An 18,557-nucleotide genomic window follows, 5' to 3' on the forward strand; every position below is an offset into this window, starting at 1 on the left:
TTTTTTTTTTTTTTTTTCTGAGCAACACGTCTCAACAATGCACTTAAAATATTCAGTATACCATGCTGTAAGCAGATGTGCTGTCATCCAGGCTTTGTTGTGCCATTTTTGGAGCACAGGCATAGTAGATCTAGCATAATTCTTAAGTGCTTAAAAATGGTTTTCAGAATGGTGAATGAGCATTGGCTTCAGCTGAAAGTCACCAGCTACATTAGTCTTTAACAAGAATCAGCCTGTCCGTTGAAGGTTTGAGGGCAGGCATTCACTTCTCTAGCTAGTAAAATCCTAGGTGGCCTCTTCTTCCACTAGAGGACTATTTTGTCTACATTGAAACCCTGTTGTTTAGTGCAGCCACCTTCATCACTTAGGTAGATCGTCTGGGAAACTTGTTGTAGTTTCTGTATCAGTATTTGATGCCTCATCTTGCACTTTTATGTTAATGGAAATGGGTTCTTAAATCTCTTGAGCCAGTCTGCTAGCTTCAAGCTTAACTTCTGTAGCTTCTTCACTTCTATTAGCTTTCATAGAATTGAAGAATTAGGACCTACCTCTGAATTAGGCTTTGGCTTTTTTTTGAGGCGGAGTCTCGCTCAGTCGCCCAGGCTGGAGTGCAGTGGCGCGATCTCGGCTCACTGCAAGCTCTGTCTCCCGGGTTCCCGCCATTCTCCTGCCTCAGCCTCCCGAGTAGCTGGGACTACAGGCGCCCGCCGCCATGCCCAGCTAATTTTTTGCATTTTTAGTAGAGACGGGGTTTCACCGTGTTAGCCAGGATGGTCTCAATCTCCTGACCTCATGATCCACCCGCCTTGGCCTCCCAAAGTGCTGGGATTACAGGCATGAGCCACCGCTCCCGGCCAGGCTTTGGCTTTTAAGCGAATGTTGTGGCTGATTTGATCTATCCAAACCACTAAAACTTTGTCTGTATCAGCACTGAGACTGTTTGGCTTACTATTTGTGTGTTCACTGAAGTAGCATTTCTAATTTCCTTAAAGAACTTTTCCTTTGCATTTATACCTTGGCAGTTTGGTTTAAGAAGCCTACCTTTAGGCCTGTCTCAAGTTTCCATGTGCCCTCTCCTAAGTTTAATAATTTCTAACTTTTTATTTAAAGTGAGAGATATGCAAGTCTTCGTTTCACTTGGGTTATTCATTGGCCTAATTTCAATATTGTATCTCAGGGGATAGGGAGCCCCAAGGAGAGGAAGAGACAGAATGGCTGGTCAGCAGCAGTAAGAATATATACGACATTTATTAATTTCATTGTCTTATGGGCACGGTTTGTAGTGCCCCAAAACAATTAATAGTAACATCAAAGATCACTGATCAGGCGGGCGCGGTGGCTCACGCCTGTAATCCCAGCACTTTGGGAGGCCGAGGCAGGCGGATCACAAGGTCAGGAGATAGAGACCACGGTGAAACCTCCTCTCTACTAAAATACAAAAAAAAAAAAAAAAAAAAAAAAAAAAAAAAAGCTGGGCGCCGTGGCGGGTGCCTGTAGTCCCAGCTACTCAGGAGGCTGAGGCAGGAGAATGGCATGATCCCGGGAGGCGGAGCTTGCAGTGAGCCAAGATCGCGCCACTGCACTCTAGCCTGAGGGACAGAGCGAGACTCCGTCTCATAAAAAAAAAAAAAAGATGTCACTGATCACATATCACCATAACATACAGTAGTAATGAAAAGGTTTGAAATAATTTTAGAAGTACCAAGATGTGACAAAGAGACAAGAAGTGAGCACATGATGGTGGGAAAATGGTGCTGATAGACTTGCTCCACACAGGGTTGCCACAAAGCTTTGATTTATTAAAAAATGCAACATATGCAAAGTGCAGTAAAGTGAAGCACAGTAAAATGAGGCATGCCTGTGGTTATTGTGTGCTCTTAAGGAAATTACTGTTACTATTTTTGAGACGGAGTCTCGAGTCTCGGAGTCTCGCTCTGTCACCCAGGCTTGAGTGCAGTGGCGTGGTCTCTGCTTACTGCAACCTCACCTCCCAGGTTCAAGTGATGATTCTTCGACCTCAGCCTCCTGAGTAGCTGGGATTACAGGTGCTCGCCACCACGCCTGGCTAATTTTTTTGTATTTTTAGTACAGATGGGGTTTCACCATGTTGGCCAGGCTGGTTTCGAAACTCCCGACCTCAAGTGATTCATCCACCTTGGCCTCCCAAAGTGCTAGGATTACAGACGTGAGCCACTGTGGTCAGCCAAAAATGATAAGTGGTTAGTGAATCTCCTGTTGGTTCATGTACTTTTAAAAATTGTCTTCTGCTGGGCGCAGTGGCTGTAATCCCAGCCTTTGGGAGGCCAGGGTGGGTGGGTCACCTCAGGTCTGGAGTTCAAGACCAGCCTGGGCAAGATGGTGAAATCCTGTCTCTACTAAAAAAAAAAAAAAAAAATTAGCTGGGCGTTGTGGCATGCACCTGTAATCCCAGCTACTCAGGAAGCTGAAGCAGGAGAACCTAAGAGGCGGAGGTTGCAGTGAACCAAGATCGTGTCATTGCACTCCAGCCCAGGCAACAAGAGCAAAACTCTGTCTCAAAAACAAAACAAAAAAAAATCGTTGTCTTCCATGAAAAACAGCATGGATGATTTGTGAGGTCTAGTTTAAGCCTGCTTTGTTTGTAATTTCATGTTACTGCAGTGGTTATGATGGCCTGTATTCAAGAATGTTGAGTCTGTGGGTCATTTATCTTATAGCTGATTAATAGTGGGTTGGAAATAAGGTTGTGGAATTTCTGAATCCAAACCAGAATGCCGAGAGGATACTAGTAATAAGATAGTGTCCTCAGTAGCGCATGCCTGCAGTCCCAGCTACTCCGGAGACTGAGGTGGGAGGATTACTTGAGCTTGGGTGGGAGATCAAGGCTGCAGTGAGCCATGATGGTGCCACACTGCAGCCTGGACAGCAGAGCAAGACCTTGTCTCAAAAAAAAAAAAAAAAAGGTTTTAAAAAGTATCCTTAAAGATTGCTTTCCTTCAAGTGAATCTGCAAATTTTTTGGATTCTAGGACAGTGTGAGATGTTTAACTTCCCACAGTTACTTTGATAAGGTGTTATTAAGAGAATAGCCTCATTTCAGTTTTAACCTTGTTCTTGGAAGTTTATACCAAACTTTTGTTTGCTTGAAATTCATTCATTTCAGTCTGTACCCTTTGACTGAATTTCAGAAGAATTCTGATAAATGAAAACCAGTATGGTACTAATTATATTTTTTTTTTTTTTTTTTTTTTTTTTGAGATGGAGTCTCGCTCTGTCACCCAGGCTGTAGTGCAATGGCATGATCTTGGGTCACTGGGTTCAAGTGATGCCCCTGCCTCAGCCTCCTAAGTAGCTAGGATTACAAGTGTGTGCCACCATTCCTGGCTTTTTAGTAGAGCCAAGGTTTCACTATGTTGGTCAGGCTGGTCTCGAGCTCCTGACCTCAAGTGATCCACCTGCCTTGGCCTCCCAAAGTGCTGGGATTATAGGTGTGAGCCACTGCGCTCAGCCCTAATTACATTCTTTTAAAAACTTTATCTTAATTTTTTTCCCAGATGTTGATCATGTTAGCTAAGAAATTTGAGGTCCTGGAAAAATGTTTTAGGGGAAGCAAAAGGTTTGGTATGTGTGATTTGCTTTTGCTTGTCCTTCAGTTCTTAATTCAGGTGACGTGAGACTTTATAGAAGTCAAAATGCCAGAGTAAAAGGTGGTTATTAAAATAAAAAACCTCAAATGTCAAAATTAGGTTACTTAAAAGTCTGGTTCTACCATTTATTTTGAGTATTAAATTAGACAGTTGAGATTGTGTAAACACCTTTGAAAATGATGGTTGCTAAAGGTCTGGAGGCTCTGGAGGTGATCCATAAAGCCACTCTTACTAGGTGCTTTCAGGATTTACAAGGCCTAAGTCCTTGTGATGGCACAGCTTAACTTTATTTTATTTTTAATTTTTTTTTTTGAAATGGCTGTCTACCAGGCTGGAGTGTAGTGGTATGATCATGGCTCACTGCATCCTTGAACTTCTGGGCTCAGGTGATTCTCCCAGCTCAGCCTTCTGGGTACCTAAAACTTCAGTGGCTAATTTTTTTATTTTCTGTAGAGGGGTCTCAATATGTTGTTGCCCAGGCTGGCCTCTGAACTGCTGACCATCCTCCCGCTTTTGCCTTCCAAAGTGTTGGGATTACAGGCATGAGCCGCTGCACTTGCCAAAATAATTTTTTTTTTTTTTTGCGATGGAGTCTTGCTCTGTCACTCTGGCTATAGTGCAGTGAAGCCATCTTGGCTTACTGCAACCTCCGCCTCCCAGGTTCAAACAATTCTTGTGCCTCAGCTTCCCAAGTAGCTGAGATTACAGCCATGCACCACAACACCCAGCTGTTTTGTGTTTTTAGTAGAGACGGGGTTTTACCATGTTGGCCAGGCTGGTCTGGAACTCCTGACCTCAGGTGATCCACTCGCCTCAGCCTCGCAAAGTGTTGGGATTTGGGATTACAGGCATGAGCCACCGCACCCAGCCCAAAATGATCTTATATATGAATATCTGTAGCTTTTATTGTTCTAGTGTTCTGGTGTAGTCTGTTTTATTGTAGTAGTAACTGAGAGCTGGTAAGTTGAGACCAAAAAAGAAAAGAAAAGAAAAGAAAAAAAAAAAAAAAAAAACAACCAAAATCATGCTTAAAACTGGTTCTTTTCCAAGGTTGCATTTTTGTTAAGATCTACTTAATAGTTGATTGGGTGATTTTTTAATGTAATTTAATTTAATTTTATTTTCTTTCTCTGGTCTGAGGGGTGATTGCTTCTACTGTATACCACTGTTAACGCCAGTGTTTAATTATACTTGTTCTGATCTGTGAAGTTTGGTAGGAAGGGAAGAAAGAGCTTTGGTTAGCTTTTCTAGATTCACAAGTTAGAAATTTCACTTAAGAGTTAGCTGTTCTTTTTATTTTAAAGGACAATTTGATAATGTCAGCATTTAAAAATCAAACTACTAGATACACTAGTTAAGTTCACTTCATAGTATCTTCTCTCAGGAAACGTGCCTGCATATGTGTACAAAGGAGAAGATACTAGGATATATATTGCTGTAGTTTCACACCACTCTGCCATTGTAATTGGTCAGGGGATGCTCTGCCTCCCCTATGAGAAATTGACCAGCTGTCTCAATAAATGTTATATATTATTATGTATTGTTAGAAAAGCAGGCTGCTGAACAATATTGTTTCTAGTTTAAAAATGCAAAGGGAAACTATTGTTTCTGTAGACATACAGTGTGTGTGTGTAAACTTTGTAAATAGTTTTAAAAGGATACACAGTCCCCGATTTTTCGACTTAATGATGGTGTGAAAGTGATAGACATTCAGTATACCCCTCAGTTTATGATGGGACTACATCCCTACATCCAGATAAGTGTATCATAAATTGAAAGCATTGTAAGCTGAAAACACACTTTTGACTTGATTGTATTTACAATAGGATTATCTGGATGCAGCTGTGTTACAAATTGAGGAGCATCTGTACATCAGGATTTTATTGGTAACTGTGCCCAAAGGGGTTGGGATTGTGCAGGGTGCTCAAAGGGAACATTTCATTTTATCTGTGCCAAATTTTTTTACAAGAATGTATTACTAATTTGTATAGTTTAAAAAATAGATGTGTTTATCGTTGTGATTTGCCTAAATTGAAATAACAGCAACAAATAGCATTTAGACTTAATTTTCCTTCATGATTTGAATAGAAATTTTGAGTCACTTGTAGTAAGGCAGTCCTGAAAGTCAATTTTTTATTATTCATACAGAGGAGAGCCTTGCAGGTAAACAGATGTTCACAGATGTATATTAACATTTAACTTCTGATAGATTTAAATGTGAAAATTACATCATGGCAAGATGTACATGGTATATAACCATCTGTTTTCTTATGTCATGCCCTTTTAAAACTTCTGAATAACTTTGGCAAGTTTCTTCTCAGTGTAGGACTTATTTCATTCAGTTATTTTCATTAATATATGATAGGTGCTGAAAAAACACTAGTTATGGTATTAATGCCAGACAGACTTGGTAATGGAATATGCCTAGTGAATTTGTGTTTTTTCGTGATAATTAATGGGAAGCTGGAATTACCCTGGAGAGAAAAATTTCAAAATGAAGTAGGATTTGATAATAATGGGTTGTACATATTTCTTAATAGATATCTCAGGCCGTTGTAGTGGCTAATGCCTATAATCCAGCACTTTGGGAGGCAGAGGCGGGCAAATCATTTAAGCTCAGGAGTTCGAGGCCAGCCTGGACAACATGGTGAAACCTCACCTCTACAAAAAATACAAAATAGGCATAATGGTGCACTCCTGGGCTCAAGCCGTCCACCCTCCTTAGCCTCCCAGAGTGCTGGGATTACAAGCATGAGCCACAGTGTAAATTGAAAAAAGGACAGTGGAAATTTCTTCTAAACTCAGTAAAATGTTAGGTCACTTTAGGGATGTCACTAGTTGGTAGGCATCCTGAAATAGGCTCTCAAAAATGTTTGAAGACTTGAAAATAGTGGTTCTTAAACTTGGTTGCACACTGGGGAAAGGAAGGGTTGGGGTGTTTAAAAATTATTGATGGTTTGATTCCACTCTCCACAATTCTTACTTGATTAATTAGGGGAAGGGATGGGAGTTGGTGTTTTTGTTTTTGTTTTCAGACAGAGTCTTGATCTGTCACCTAGGCTGGAGTGCAGTGATGAGATCTTGGCTCACTACAACCTCCACCTCCCAGGTTTAAGCAGTTCTCCTGCCTCAGCCTCCCAGGTAGCTGGTACTACAGTCATGCAGCTCCATGCCTGGCTAATTTTTTTTGTATTTTTAGTGGAGACGGGGTTTCACCATGATGGCCAGGCTGGCCTCAAACTCCTGACCTCAAGTGATCCGCCCACCTCGGCCTCCTAAAGTGTTGGGATTACAGGTGTGAGCCACTGGGTCTGGTTGGGCAATGGGATTTTTGATGTGCAGCTAAGATTGCATTACCAATGCCTTGAACCCAGTCCTTGTCATCTGTGGTTGTCATGGCTCGTTAGCAATAATTCTCTGGTAATTTGTTTTGGTATCTTATGTAAAGTGGTCTCTCCCAGTTACCCTTTCCCTTTCCTTTGTGACACTTAATACAGTGTACTTTTGGCTTGGTTACTTGTTTGTGGTCCTTCTTCCCTCTACTGTAGTGGGAATGAGCCATCTTGTTCACCACTATATGTCCAGTTGCTAGCACGGGGCTTGGTACATAGTAGTCACTCAGATGGCTGAGCAAATGATTTTCTCACAGGCATGGGCCACGGTGCCTGGCCAAAAACATGTTTTTAAAAAGTCAAACAGGGCTGAGGTGAGGTAGCTTATGCATGTAATCCCAAGCCTTGGGAGGATGAGGCTGGAGGATCACTTGAACCCCCCAGGAGTTCGAGAACACCTGTGCAACGTGGTGAGACCCCATCTCTATAGAGAGGTTTGTGAAAATTAGCTAGCCATGGTGGTGTGTCCCTGTGGTCCCCGCTACTGAGGTGGGAAGATTCCCTGAGCCAAGAAGATCCAGGCTATAGTGAGCTGTGATCATACCACTGCACTCCAGCCTGGGTGACAAAATGAGACCCTGTCTCAAAAAAAAGGAATCTTTGAATGCTGTATTGTAGTTAGAACTCTAAAGGTAAGGAAGTAGGTACCTGAATGTCTTGTTGCATTTTCATTGATTTTACGTGGCTGCTAACAATTAGTATTTAATTAGATGGCAATTTGATAGGTTTTTAAAAAAACTCCTGGTATTGATGATAGGAATGCACATTTTTTTCTAGGTAACAGGGTGAGATAGCTAATGGATTATAATCGTATCTCGCTTATTTTAATGGGATCATAAATGCCTGCAATTTTATCTTAGACTGAGTCTGCCCCTTAAGTTACATTAAGTGTAAGTAAACAAATCTTTGTTAATATTGTTTAATGCCAAATGTATTGCCTTATTTTTGTCTCCCATCTGTAGGCTAAAGAAATCCTGACAAAAGAATCCAACGTGCAAGAGGTTCGATGTCCAGTCACTGTCTGTGGAGATGTGCATGGGCAATTTCATGATCTCATGGAACTGTTTAGAATTGGTGGCAAATCACCAGATACAAATTACTTGTTTATGGGAGATTATGTTGACAGAGGATATTATTCAGTTGAAACAGTTACACTGCTTGTAGCTCTTAAGGTAATTTCAGTTTTATGTTGGGGCTTGTTGAAATGGGTAAGACAGTCGTCTTGAATATTTTTTTCCCAATTATTTTCTCTATCTGAATGTTAAATAAAACAAAATTCCACATTTGGGAATGCATATGTTCAGGTTTCAGACTTATAAATCATAGGCGTCTGCATTCTGAGTAAGGGGATGGTACAGAATCAAAACAAAAGGAAAAGAATAAATGCGTCAGTCAAATTGTTTGAAAAAATAGGCTGGGTGTGATGGCTTACGCCTGTAATCCCAGCACTTTGGGACGCTGAGACAGGCGGATCACCTGAGGTCAGGAGTTCGAGACCAGCCTGGAGAACATAGTGAAGCCCCCATCTCTACTAAAAGTACAGAAAACTAGCCGGGGGTGGTGGCGGGTGCCTGTAATCCCAGCTACTCTGGAGGCTGAGGCAGGAGAATTGCTTGAACCTAGGAGGCAGAGGTTGCAGTGAGCTGAGATTGCGCCACTGCACGCCAGCCTGGACAACAGAGCAAGACTGTGTCTCAAAAAAAAAAAGAAAAGAAAAATGTTAGAGGGCTGGTCAGATATTTTAGTTCAGTAAATTGGGGTATGGAGAGATAATATAATTAGGTTTGTGTTTTTAGATACTTTTGAAGTATTATAAATGTATAAACATACCAAATGTCAAAATGTTTACATCAGCTGGTCACGGTGACTCGTGGCTGTAATCCCAGCACTTTGGGAGGACAGGACAAGGTGGGCGTATTGCTTGAGTCCAAGAGTTTGAGATCAGCCTGGGTAACATAGTGAGACCTTGTCTACAAAAAAATAGTAATTATAATTAACCAAGTGTGGTGGCACAGGCCTGTAGTCCCAGCTACTCAGGAGGCTGAGATGGGGAGAGTTGCTTGAACCCAGGAGGTCGTGGCTGCAGTGAGACTTGATCTTGCCACCCTACACTGTAGCTTGGGTGATGGTGAGACCCTGTCTCAAAAAAAAAAAAAAAAACTGAGGAAGAATCTTGTTCAAGTAAAAAAGATTTTTCTGAGGAAGAAATTCAAGAAAACATTTGCTGTAAATATTTAACAGTGACTATGTATGTTATGGTTTATCTCAGTTGAATAGTTTCCAGCCATTAACCATGACGGTAATAATCTAGAATAGGCTGGGTGCCGTGGTTCACACCTGTTATCTCAACACTTTGGGAGGCTGGGGAAGGTGGAGAGAATCGGGGAAGGTGGAGAGAATCACTTGAGTCCAGGAGTTCAAGAACAGCCTGGTCAACATAGACCCCATCTCTACAAAAAGTTAAAAAAAAAAACAAAAAAAACAGGTACAGTGGTGTACGCTTGTAGTCTCAGCTACTCAGGAAGCTGAGGTGGGAGGATCACTCGAACCTGGGAGGTCAAGGCTACAGTGAGCCATGGTGTACCACTGCACTCCAGCCGTGTGACAGAGCAAGACCCCTGTGTCTTTAAAAAACAAAACTCTAGAACAATAGAAATGATAACTGAAAAAGCAAGTTCCAAAATTACATGCATCACATGCCAGTTGTAGCTTTGCAAAATGTACCGATGATGATCTGAACATGAAGCAAAGCATGGTAAATAGCTGTTAGGGTGGCAGGCTTCCGCCTTTCCCTTTAAATAAATTGTTTGACTCTACCTTTACCTAAAATCTTGGGGAGATTTTAAAAGAAATTTTCCTAGGCAACAGACACATTTTTATTGAATAATATTCAAAATGATAAAATGACTGTCACACACTTTCCTAATATTAGAGAAGCAGTGAGATGTGGTTTTAGCATGAGCTGAATTTTCATGATTAATATCTGAATTGTGTAAAATGCTACAAAATATTTTTGGAGGTGGTTATTTTCTGCAGCTGTAAAGTGAAGGAGTTGGACTAGATGGTGGAAGGTTTCTGCGGTGAGTCCAAATGCTATGAAAAGAGCTAACCTGTGCTAAAAATAAAAACCCAGGATTAATCCAGTGATCAAAGAGGAATGAGTGTGCTACCTTTAAGAGTTTATGCAAGCAGCCTGGGCAACCTAGTGAGACCTCATCTCTTCAGAAAACAATTTTAGCCAGACATGGTGCCATGTGCTGTAGTCCTAGCCACTCTGGAGGCTGAGGTGGGAAGATTGCTTGAGCCTAGGAATTTGAGGCTGTGGTGAGCTACACCAGTGCGGTTGAACCTGGATGACAGAGTGAGACCCTATGGGGGGGGGGGGGGGACGATTTACTCATGGAGGTGTAATGGGCTGAATTGTAGCCCCCAAAATTCATTTGTCTAAGTCCTAACCCACAGCACCTCAGAATGTGACTGTATTTGGACAGGTAATTAAGGTAAAGTGGTGGGGTCACATGGTTGGACCCTAATCCAGTGTAAGTGGTATCCTTATTAGAGATTAGGACACAAATGGGGAGGAGATAAGACAGATGGAGAAGATGAGCATCCATAAATCAAGGAGAGAGGCCTTCAGAAGAAACCAGCTCTGCTGACATCTTGATCTTGGACTTCTGCCTCTGAAACTGTGAGGAAGTAAATTTCTGTTGTTTAAGCTGCCTGTTCTTTGATGCTTTGTTGCGGCAGCCTTAGCAAAAGAATACCGGGGGAGAGGATGTTTCTTTCAGTAAATGGTGCTGAAGCAAATGGATCAGAATGTATCGTAGATCTAAATGTAAGAGCTAAAGCTACATAACTTCTAGAATAAAAAACCAGAAAATCTTTGTCAGGTTAGGTAAAGATTGTTAGATATAACAAAAGCACAATCCATAAAAAATTGAAAAACTGGACTTTATCAAAATTAAGATTCTGTTTCTTCAAAAGATGATACCAGAAAAGAAGTACTTGTATTCAGATATTAGAAAACAAAAGCAAACAAACAAACAAAAAAAACAACTTTTATAGCTCAGTAACGAGACAGATAATTGTTAAATGGAGAAAATATTTGAATAGATACTTTACCCAAGAAGATGATACATGAGTGGTCAGTGAGCACATGAAAAGCTGCTTCATATCAATTGTAATCAGGGAAATGCAAATTAAAGTAGCTGAGATACTACTTCACACCTGTTAGAATGGTTGTAATCAGTAAGGTTGATAATACCAAGTGTTGGTTAATACTGGAGATTAAACTCTTCATGCGTTGCTGGTGGGGATATAACATGGTCTAGCTACTTTGAAAAACAACTTGACGGTTTCTCAAAAAGTTAAACATTACCACGTGATCCAACAATTATATTCCTAGGAAACTTCCCAAGAGAAATGAAAGCATATGTCCACAGAAAAACTTCCACGCATATGATTATGGCAACATTATTCATAGTAGCCAAAAACCTCAGTAACATAATTACCAGTTCATCTTACCTGTGAATGGAGAAACAAAAAATGGTATAGGCATACAGTGAAGGACTGTGCAACTGTGAAAAGGAACAAACCACTGATCTATGCCATTACATGGGTGAGCCTCAAAAATATTCTAGGTGATATTTAGCCAAAAGACTACATTTTGTATTCCATTTATATGACATTTCTAGAAAAGACAAACTCAAGACAGAAAGTAAATCAGTGGTTGCCAGGAGCTAGAGTGGGAGTGGAGAGTGACTACATTAGGGATCTTTTTGGGATAATGGAAAGGTTCTAAAACTGGATTGTGGTGATTATTGCATAACTATAAATTTGTGAAAAATTATTGAACTGTAAAGTAATTTATGTGGTTTTGTATGCCATTGATGATGTTTGGTATAAAGTTGGTGGTAGGCCGGGTGCGGTGGCTCAAGCCTGTAATCCCAGCACTTTGGGAGGCCGAGATGGGCGCATCACGAGGTCAGGAGATCGAGACCATCCTGGCTAACATGGTGAAACCCTGTCTCTACTAAAAAATACAAAAAACTAGCCGGGCGAGGTGGCGGGCGCCTGTAGTCCCAGCTACTCAGGAGGCTGAGGCAGGAGAATGGTGTAAACCCGGGAGGCGGAGCTTGCAGTGAGCTGGGATCCGGCCACTGCACTCCAGCCTGGGTGACAGAGCGAGACTCCGTCTCCAAAAAAAAAAAAAAAGTTGGTGGTAGAGGGAGTTGGATTTTAGTTGAGATGATGTGGGCAAACATCCCATGGGCATTTAAACACTTTGTAGCACTGTGGTTTTGGTTCAGTATGATATGAGGGTATGTGCTGTTTTTTCAACAAAATTGTAACTCTGCATTTTTTTTCTGTAGAAAGTTTCTTGAATTTTCATTGGTTTTTGAAAGACCTAGTTGTTTATGTTTTGCATTTTGTTGTTTTAGGTTCGTTACCGTGAGCGCATCACCATTCTTCGAGGGAATCATGAGAGCAGACAGATCACACAAGTTTATGGTTTCTATGATGAGTGTTTAAGAAAATACGGAAATGCAAATGTATGGAAATATTTTACAGATCTTTTTGACTATCTTCCTCTCACTGCCTTGGTGGATGGGCAGGTATGTGGATCTAAAACTCATTGCTGATTATTTCAGAGAATCAACTTCCTTTAATGTTCAGGTGCTCCTGACTCTTTCCACTGTTATACCTCTTTAGGGATATTTTTTAGTAGATATTGATAGCATTCATTCAAATTTTAAAAAATTAATTTGACAAATGTGTCCGACTTTTTAAAAGTGCATTATTCTTTATATCAGGCACTGAACTGTATGATGGGATCACAAGGGTGGATGATGTAGCCCATTTATTCTCTCAGACTTTTTGGAAAGTCTGGGAGATGTAAGGAACTAATTATTGTGCACACAAAAGAACTTATAATAAAATTTTATGAGTACAAAGATACTAGTCTCTGGCAGGGGGCAGGAGTGATATCCAAAAAGTTTTCTCAAAGGAGCTATTTGAGGTGGAGTCTGGGTGTGACAGTGATGTTCTATTAGGAAGAATGGGAGTGTACTCAATAGTTTAGAGTGGGCTGGAGCAAAGCTGAATCCTGCAAAGTCAAGCCTCGTTCAGGCAGAGCACAGAAACACCAGAGGGGCCAAGTGATGGGGGTGTCCAGCTCATTTTTAAAAAATTTTTATAGCGACACAGGGTGTTGCTGTGTTGCTCAGGCTGGTCTCAAACTCCTGACCTCAAGCAGTCCTCCTGCCTCAGCTTCCCCAAGTGCTGGGGTTACAGGCATGAGCCACTGTGCCCAGCCAAGAATGTTGACAAATTTTTTAGGTGAGGTTAACCTTTTAAACTACTCTTTCCAGATCTTCTGTCTACATGGTGGTCTCTCGCCATCTATAGATACACTGGATCATATCAGAGCACTTGATCGCCTACAGGAAGTTCCCCATGAGGTATGACTTATTTGATAAAATCTTTCCAAAATATTTACTAGGGAGTGGAGAGGTTTAATTATAAGTTCATTAGATACATTCTCTCTTACAATTCTCAAAAACAACTTGAGGTGTGAACACTCCTGTCTGCCCTATTGTTCAGAAGAAGCTGACGTTAAGAAACCTGCCAAGATCACAACAGCTGTAGAGCTGGGCTTATTAGGACCTAGGTTGTCTGTCTTAGACTCTGAAATTTGTATAGGCAGATTAATTAGGGCATGTTGCTGCTGGGCCCCATGGATGTCAGCTGTGTCTCATAAAGTCTACTGGAAAATACATCTTACTTGATGCAGATGTTTGACTTCAACTGCACAATCTATTAGCGTTGTCCACAAACATCACTCAAAGAGGGTGACTTAGGGTGCTGCTTCTGATGAATTACTCAAATAATGTGTTAACCATGTTTGTAAAAGGCATTTTATAACTTGAAGTTATTTTTTAGGGTCCAATGTGTGACTTGCTGTGGTCAGATCCAGATGACCGTGGTGGTTGGGGAATATCTCCTCGAGGAGCTGGTTACACCTTTGGGCAAGATATTTCAGAGACATTTAATCATGCCAATGGCCTCACGTTGGTGTCAAGAGCTCACCAGCTAGTGATGGAGGTATGCTTCTATTCTTTGAAATATGACTTGTTTTTTAATGAACTTAAGGAAAGAAGATATTAGGGAGTTTTAAATTAATGACATTTGTGAGAAATTCCATCTATTCCTTCTGATGAGTTTACCATTATAGCCTGAGCCTTTTCAGTAGATGCACACTACTAGAATTAAAAGCTCAAGTTGTTGATTACAATGAATCCATTAACATTTTTCCAGAGAAATCTGAATGATTAGGAAGTACTTGGGATTTAAGAGTGGGAAAGTAAGATGTAGGGAGTTGGGGTGTGTATATAATATTTTATGATCCCAATGTCATTTCATATATTTAACATGTATGTATGTAGGAGAGACTGGAAAGAAATATACCAAAATGTTCTAAGTGGTCCTTTGGATGGTAGGATTATAGGTGATTTGAAAGAAGGGAAAGAGGCAAAGGTTCTTGACATGCACACTGATTAGCATGTTTTTAAAATAAGGTCCTAATTAGATTAATACTAGTACAACTCTGTGGTTATCAATAAAATCTGACTTTGCTAAAGATAAATTTGTGAACAATACTAAACAAAAAGTAACAAAAGTAGCTCATGCATTCAGATGGATGGATTTTGAGGAAACAAGGCTGGAGATCCTAGAGGCATACCGCGTTTGTTCCTGGGCAGTGAACAACTTACAGGCCTTTACCTGTAACTGACAAAATTGGTAAGGTTCTGGTCTCCAGGATTAGGTATCTACTTCTCTAGGGAATGGCCGCTTAAATACTCATTCTTAAATCATGTTTTAAGACCACTGCAATAGAAGAGGCTAATGAGACACTATCATTTGCAAGGCAGATACATGAGAAGCAGTTCATTCTTTGGTGGTCGCCGCTGTTTGTTAAAGGCTTTTTTTTTCTTTCTTTTTAGTACTAAAAGCAAGTTTTGTAATGAGGGGGAAAACAAATACATACATATCTTACAGGTTGTATGAAGTATAGCAAATTATTAAGTCATCCAGAAAAAAAGCATTAACATTTCTTAAGCCCCTTTGGCAGGGGTGGGAATGAGTAGAGATTTTTTTCTCTCTTGAGTGAAGTAGCATTTAGTTGAATTGAGGGAGTAAAGTAAGATTTTTCCTCATTTTCCTTGTAGGGATATAACTGGTGCCATGACCGGAATGTAGTAACGATTTTCAGTGCTCCAAACTATTGTTATCGTTGTGGTAACCAAGCTGCAATCATGGAACTTGATGATACTCTAAAATACTCTTTGTAAGTATTTCTACTTGAACATTTTATTGCATTACTGAATATGTAGGTTTTTGGTTTATTTATTTTGAGAGAGAGGGTGTCACTATATTGCCCAGTCTTACCTCGAACTCCTAGGCTGAAGTGATCTTTCACCTTGGCCTCCCAGAGTGTTGGCGTTACAAGTATAAGATACAGTGCCGGCCGGGCACGGTGGCTCAGGCCTGGAATCCCAGTACTTTGGGAGGCCAAGGCGGGCGGATCACAAGGTCAGGAGATCGAGACCATCCTGGCTAACATAGTGAAACCCCGTCTCTGCTAAAAATACAAAAAATTAGCCAGGCGTGGTGGTGGGTGCCTGTAGCCCCAGCTACTCAGGAGGCTGAGGCGGGAGAATGGTGTGAACTTGCAGTGAGCCGAGATCGCACAACTGCACTCCAGACTGGGCTACAGAGCGAGAGTCTGTCTCAAAAAAAAAAAAGATAACAGTGCCCAGCCTGAATACATAGTTAAATGTGAGGTTTAAGAGTTTAAGGGGGCCAGGCACAGTGGCTCACGCCTGTAATCCGAGCACTTTGGGAGTCTCAGGCGGGTGGATCACCTGAGGTCAGGAGTTCGAGATAAGCCTGACCAACATGGTGAAACCCAGTCTCTACTAAAAATACATTCTAGCCCAACGTGGTGGCGCATGCCTGTAATCCTAGCTACTTAGGAGGCTGAGGCAGGAGAATCGCTTGAACCTGGAAGGCAGAGGTTGCAGTGAGCCAAGATACTGCAACTGCACTCCAGCCTGGGCAACAGAGCGAGACTTCATATGGAAAAAGAGTTTATTAAGGGATTATGCTATGTTAGATTCCAACTTTTAAGTTTTTGAATGGACCTACATTGAAACACACCCACAGGAACTTATATATAGATCCTAGTGTAAATTACTAGGTTTTTCACTTTTAAAACCATGTTTTGTGTTTTTTTGTTGTTTGTTTTTTCTTTTTTTTTTCTTTTTTTTTTTTTTTGAGACGGAGTCTCGCTCTGTCCCCCAGGCTGGAGTGCAATGGCGCGATCTCAGCTCACTGCAAGCTTCGCCTCCTGAGTTCACGCCATTCTCCTGCCTCAGCTTCCTGAGTGGCTGGGACCACAGGCGCCCGCCACTGTGCCCGGCTAATTTTTTTGTGTTTTTTTGGTAGAGATGGGGTTTCACCGTGTTAGCCAGGATGGTCTCAATCTGTTCTCATTATCCTCCCACCTCGTCTTCCCAAAGTGCTGGGATTATAGGCGTGAGCCACCACGCCCCGCCAAACATGTTTTTCTTGTTTGAAATTTCAGTCAAGGTAAAAACCATGTTTTTATAAAAGCATAGTCTCTGTGGCTGAATTGGCCTTGACTCTTTCAAGGGGAGTACGGTTAACAGACCATTATCGTTAGGGTTCTGTTACATTAAGACAAGCTGAAATTGGATAGGAAGTGTAAAGTTTGGAAGACTCATGTTCTTGGTTTTGATTGTCAGTACATGGAGGTCTTGGAACATAAACCGTGAATCTGTCTTGTTTTTCAGCTTGCAGTTTGACCCAGCACCTCGTAGAGGCGAGCCCCATGTTACTCGTCGCACCCCAGACTACTTCCTGTAATGAAATTTTAAACTTGTACAGTATTGCCATGAACCATATATCGACCTAATGGAAATGGGAAGAGCAACAGTAACTCCAAAGTGTCAGAAAATAGTTAACATTCAAAAAACTTGTTTTCACATGGACCAAAAGATGTGCCATATAAAAATACAAAGCCTCTTGTCATCAACAGCCGTGACCACTTTAGAATGAACCAGTTCATTGCATGCTGAAGCGACATTGTTGGTCAAGAAACCAGTTTCTGGCATAGCGCTATTTGTAGTTACTTTTGCTTTCTCTGAGAGACTGCAGATAATAAGATGTAAACATTAACACCTCGTGAATACAATTTAACTTCCATTTAGCTATAGCTTTACTCAGCATGACTGTAGATAAGGATAGCAGCAAACAATCATTGGAGCTTAATGAACATTTTTAAAAATAAGTACCAAGGCCTCCCTTCTACTTGTGAGTTTTGAAATCGTTCTTTTTATTTTCAGGGATACCGTTTAATTTAATTATATGATTTGTCTGCACTCAGTTTATTCCCTACTCAAATCTCAGCCCCATGTTGTCCTTTGTTATTGTCAGAACCTGGTGAGTTGTTTTGAACAGAACTGTTTTTCCCCCTTCCTGTAAGACGATGTGACTGCACAAGAGCACTGCAGTGTTTTTCATAATAAACTTGTGAACTAAGAACTGAGAAGGTCAAATTTTAATTGTATCAATGGGCAAGACTGGTGCTGTTTATTAAAAAAGTTAAATCAATTGAGTAAATTTTAGAATTTGTAGACTTATAGGTAAAATAAAAATCAAGGGCACTACATAACCTCTGGTAACTCCTTGACATTCTTCAGATTAACTTCAGGATTTATTTGTATTTCACATATTAAAATTTGTCACATTGTTGGTGTGCACTTTGTGGGTTCTTCCTGCATATTAACTTGTTTGTAAGAAAGGAAATCTGTGCTGCTTCAGTAAGACTTAATTGTAAAACCATATAACTTGAGATTTAAGTCTTTGGGTTTTGTTTTAATAAAACAGCATGTTTTCAGGTAGAGCTTAACAAACTAATGATGTGTTTACTTAGTGCAGTTTCTGGTTATGAATATTATATTGCTATGTATATTATATGGACTCTTTAAAATGATTGACAGATTGGCAAATTCTTAAATCTTTGTACATTGTTGAGTCATATGTTCTTAGAGTTAAATTTGTCTCCGATAAGAAAGTGTTAAAGCATTAGCCTGTGTCAAGTTCTTTGAGTGATACTAGTGAAACCAAATAGAAAACTATTGTTGGATCATGGTTTAGTCTTATGTACGTTCACCTGAAGACAAAAATGGTACTTAAAGTGGCAGTGTTCAACATTTGAGTTTTTCCACCCTTTCATCCTTCAAATAGGATTAGATGTTAAAAAACAGTTCTTCTGTGGGAACTAATATTTGATATTTTAATGTACCAGAGTAAACAGGAACACTTAATCATACTTGTGAGTGTAGTAAATAAAAGTTTTCTTGCTTTGTGCTGTGTTGAATCTGGAACCAACAGGGAAGTTATAGCATATCCCCTCTTTTCTGATCTAATTGATCATATTTTTAGTGGCTTTTGTA

At 40.6% G+C, this 18,557-nt stretch overlaps 1 protein-coding gene across 1 annotated transcript in view; it reads left to right on the plus strand.

Moving 5' to 3' along the window:
- Window positions 1-18,010, plus strand: part of PPP2CA (protein phosphatase 2 catalytic subunit alpha) — a 32,015-nt gene extending 14,005 nt beyond the window's left edge. The window contains exons 2-7 of the mRNA XM_017871977.1: window positions 7,980-8,189; window positions 12,459-12,632; window positions 13,389-13,478; window positions 13,960-14,121; window positions 15,246-15,364; window positions 16,893-18,010. Coding sequence (XP_017727466.1) covers window positions 7,980-8,189; window positions 12,459-12,632; window positions 13,389-13,478; window positions 13,960-14,121; window positions 15,246-15,364; window positions 16,893-16,965 — 828 coding nt within the window. The 3' untranslated portion in view covers window positions 16,966-18,010. The remainder of the gene's footprint in view (window positions 1-7,979; window positions 8,190-12,458; window positions 12,633-13,388; window positions 13,479-13,959; window positions 14,122-15,245; window positions 15,365-16,892) is intronic.
- The last annotated feature ends 547 nt before the right edge of the window (window positions 18,011-18,557 follow it).

The sequence above is a fragment of the Rhinopithecus bieti genome, unplaced genomic scaffold (genome assembly GCF_001698545.2).
Source record: "Rhinopithecus bieti isolate Rb0 unplaced genomic scaffold, ASM169854v2 scaffold_5889, whole genome shotgun sequence".
NCBI lineage: Eukaryota > Metazoa > Chordata > Mammalia > Primates > Cercopithecidae > Rhinopithecus > Rhinopithecus bieti.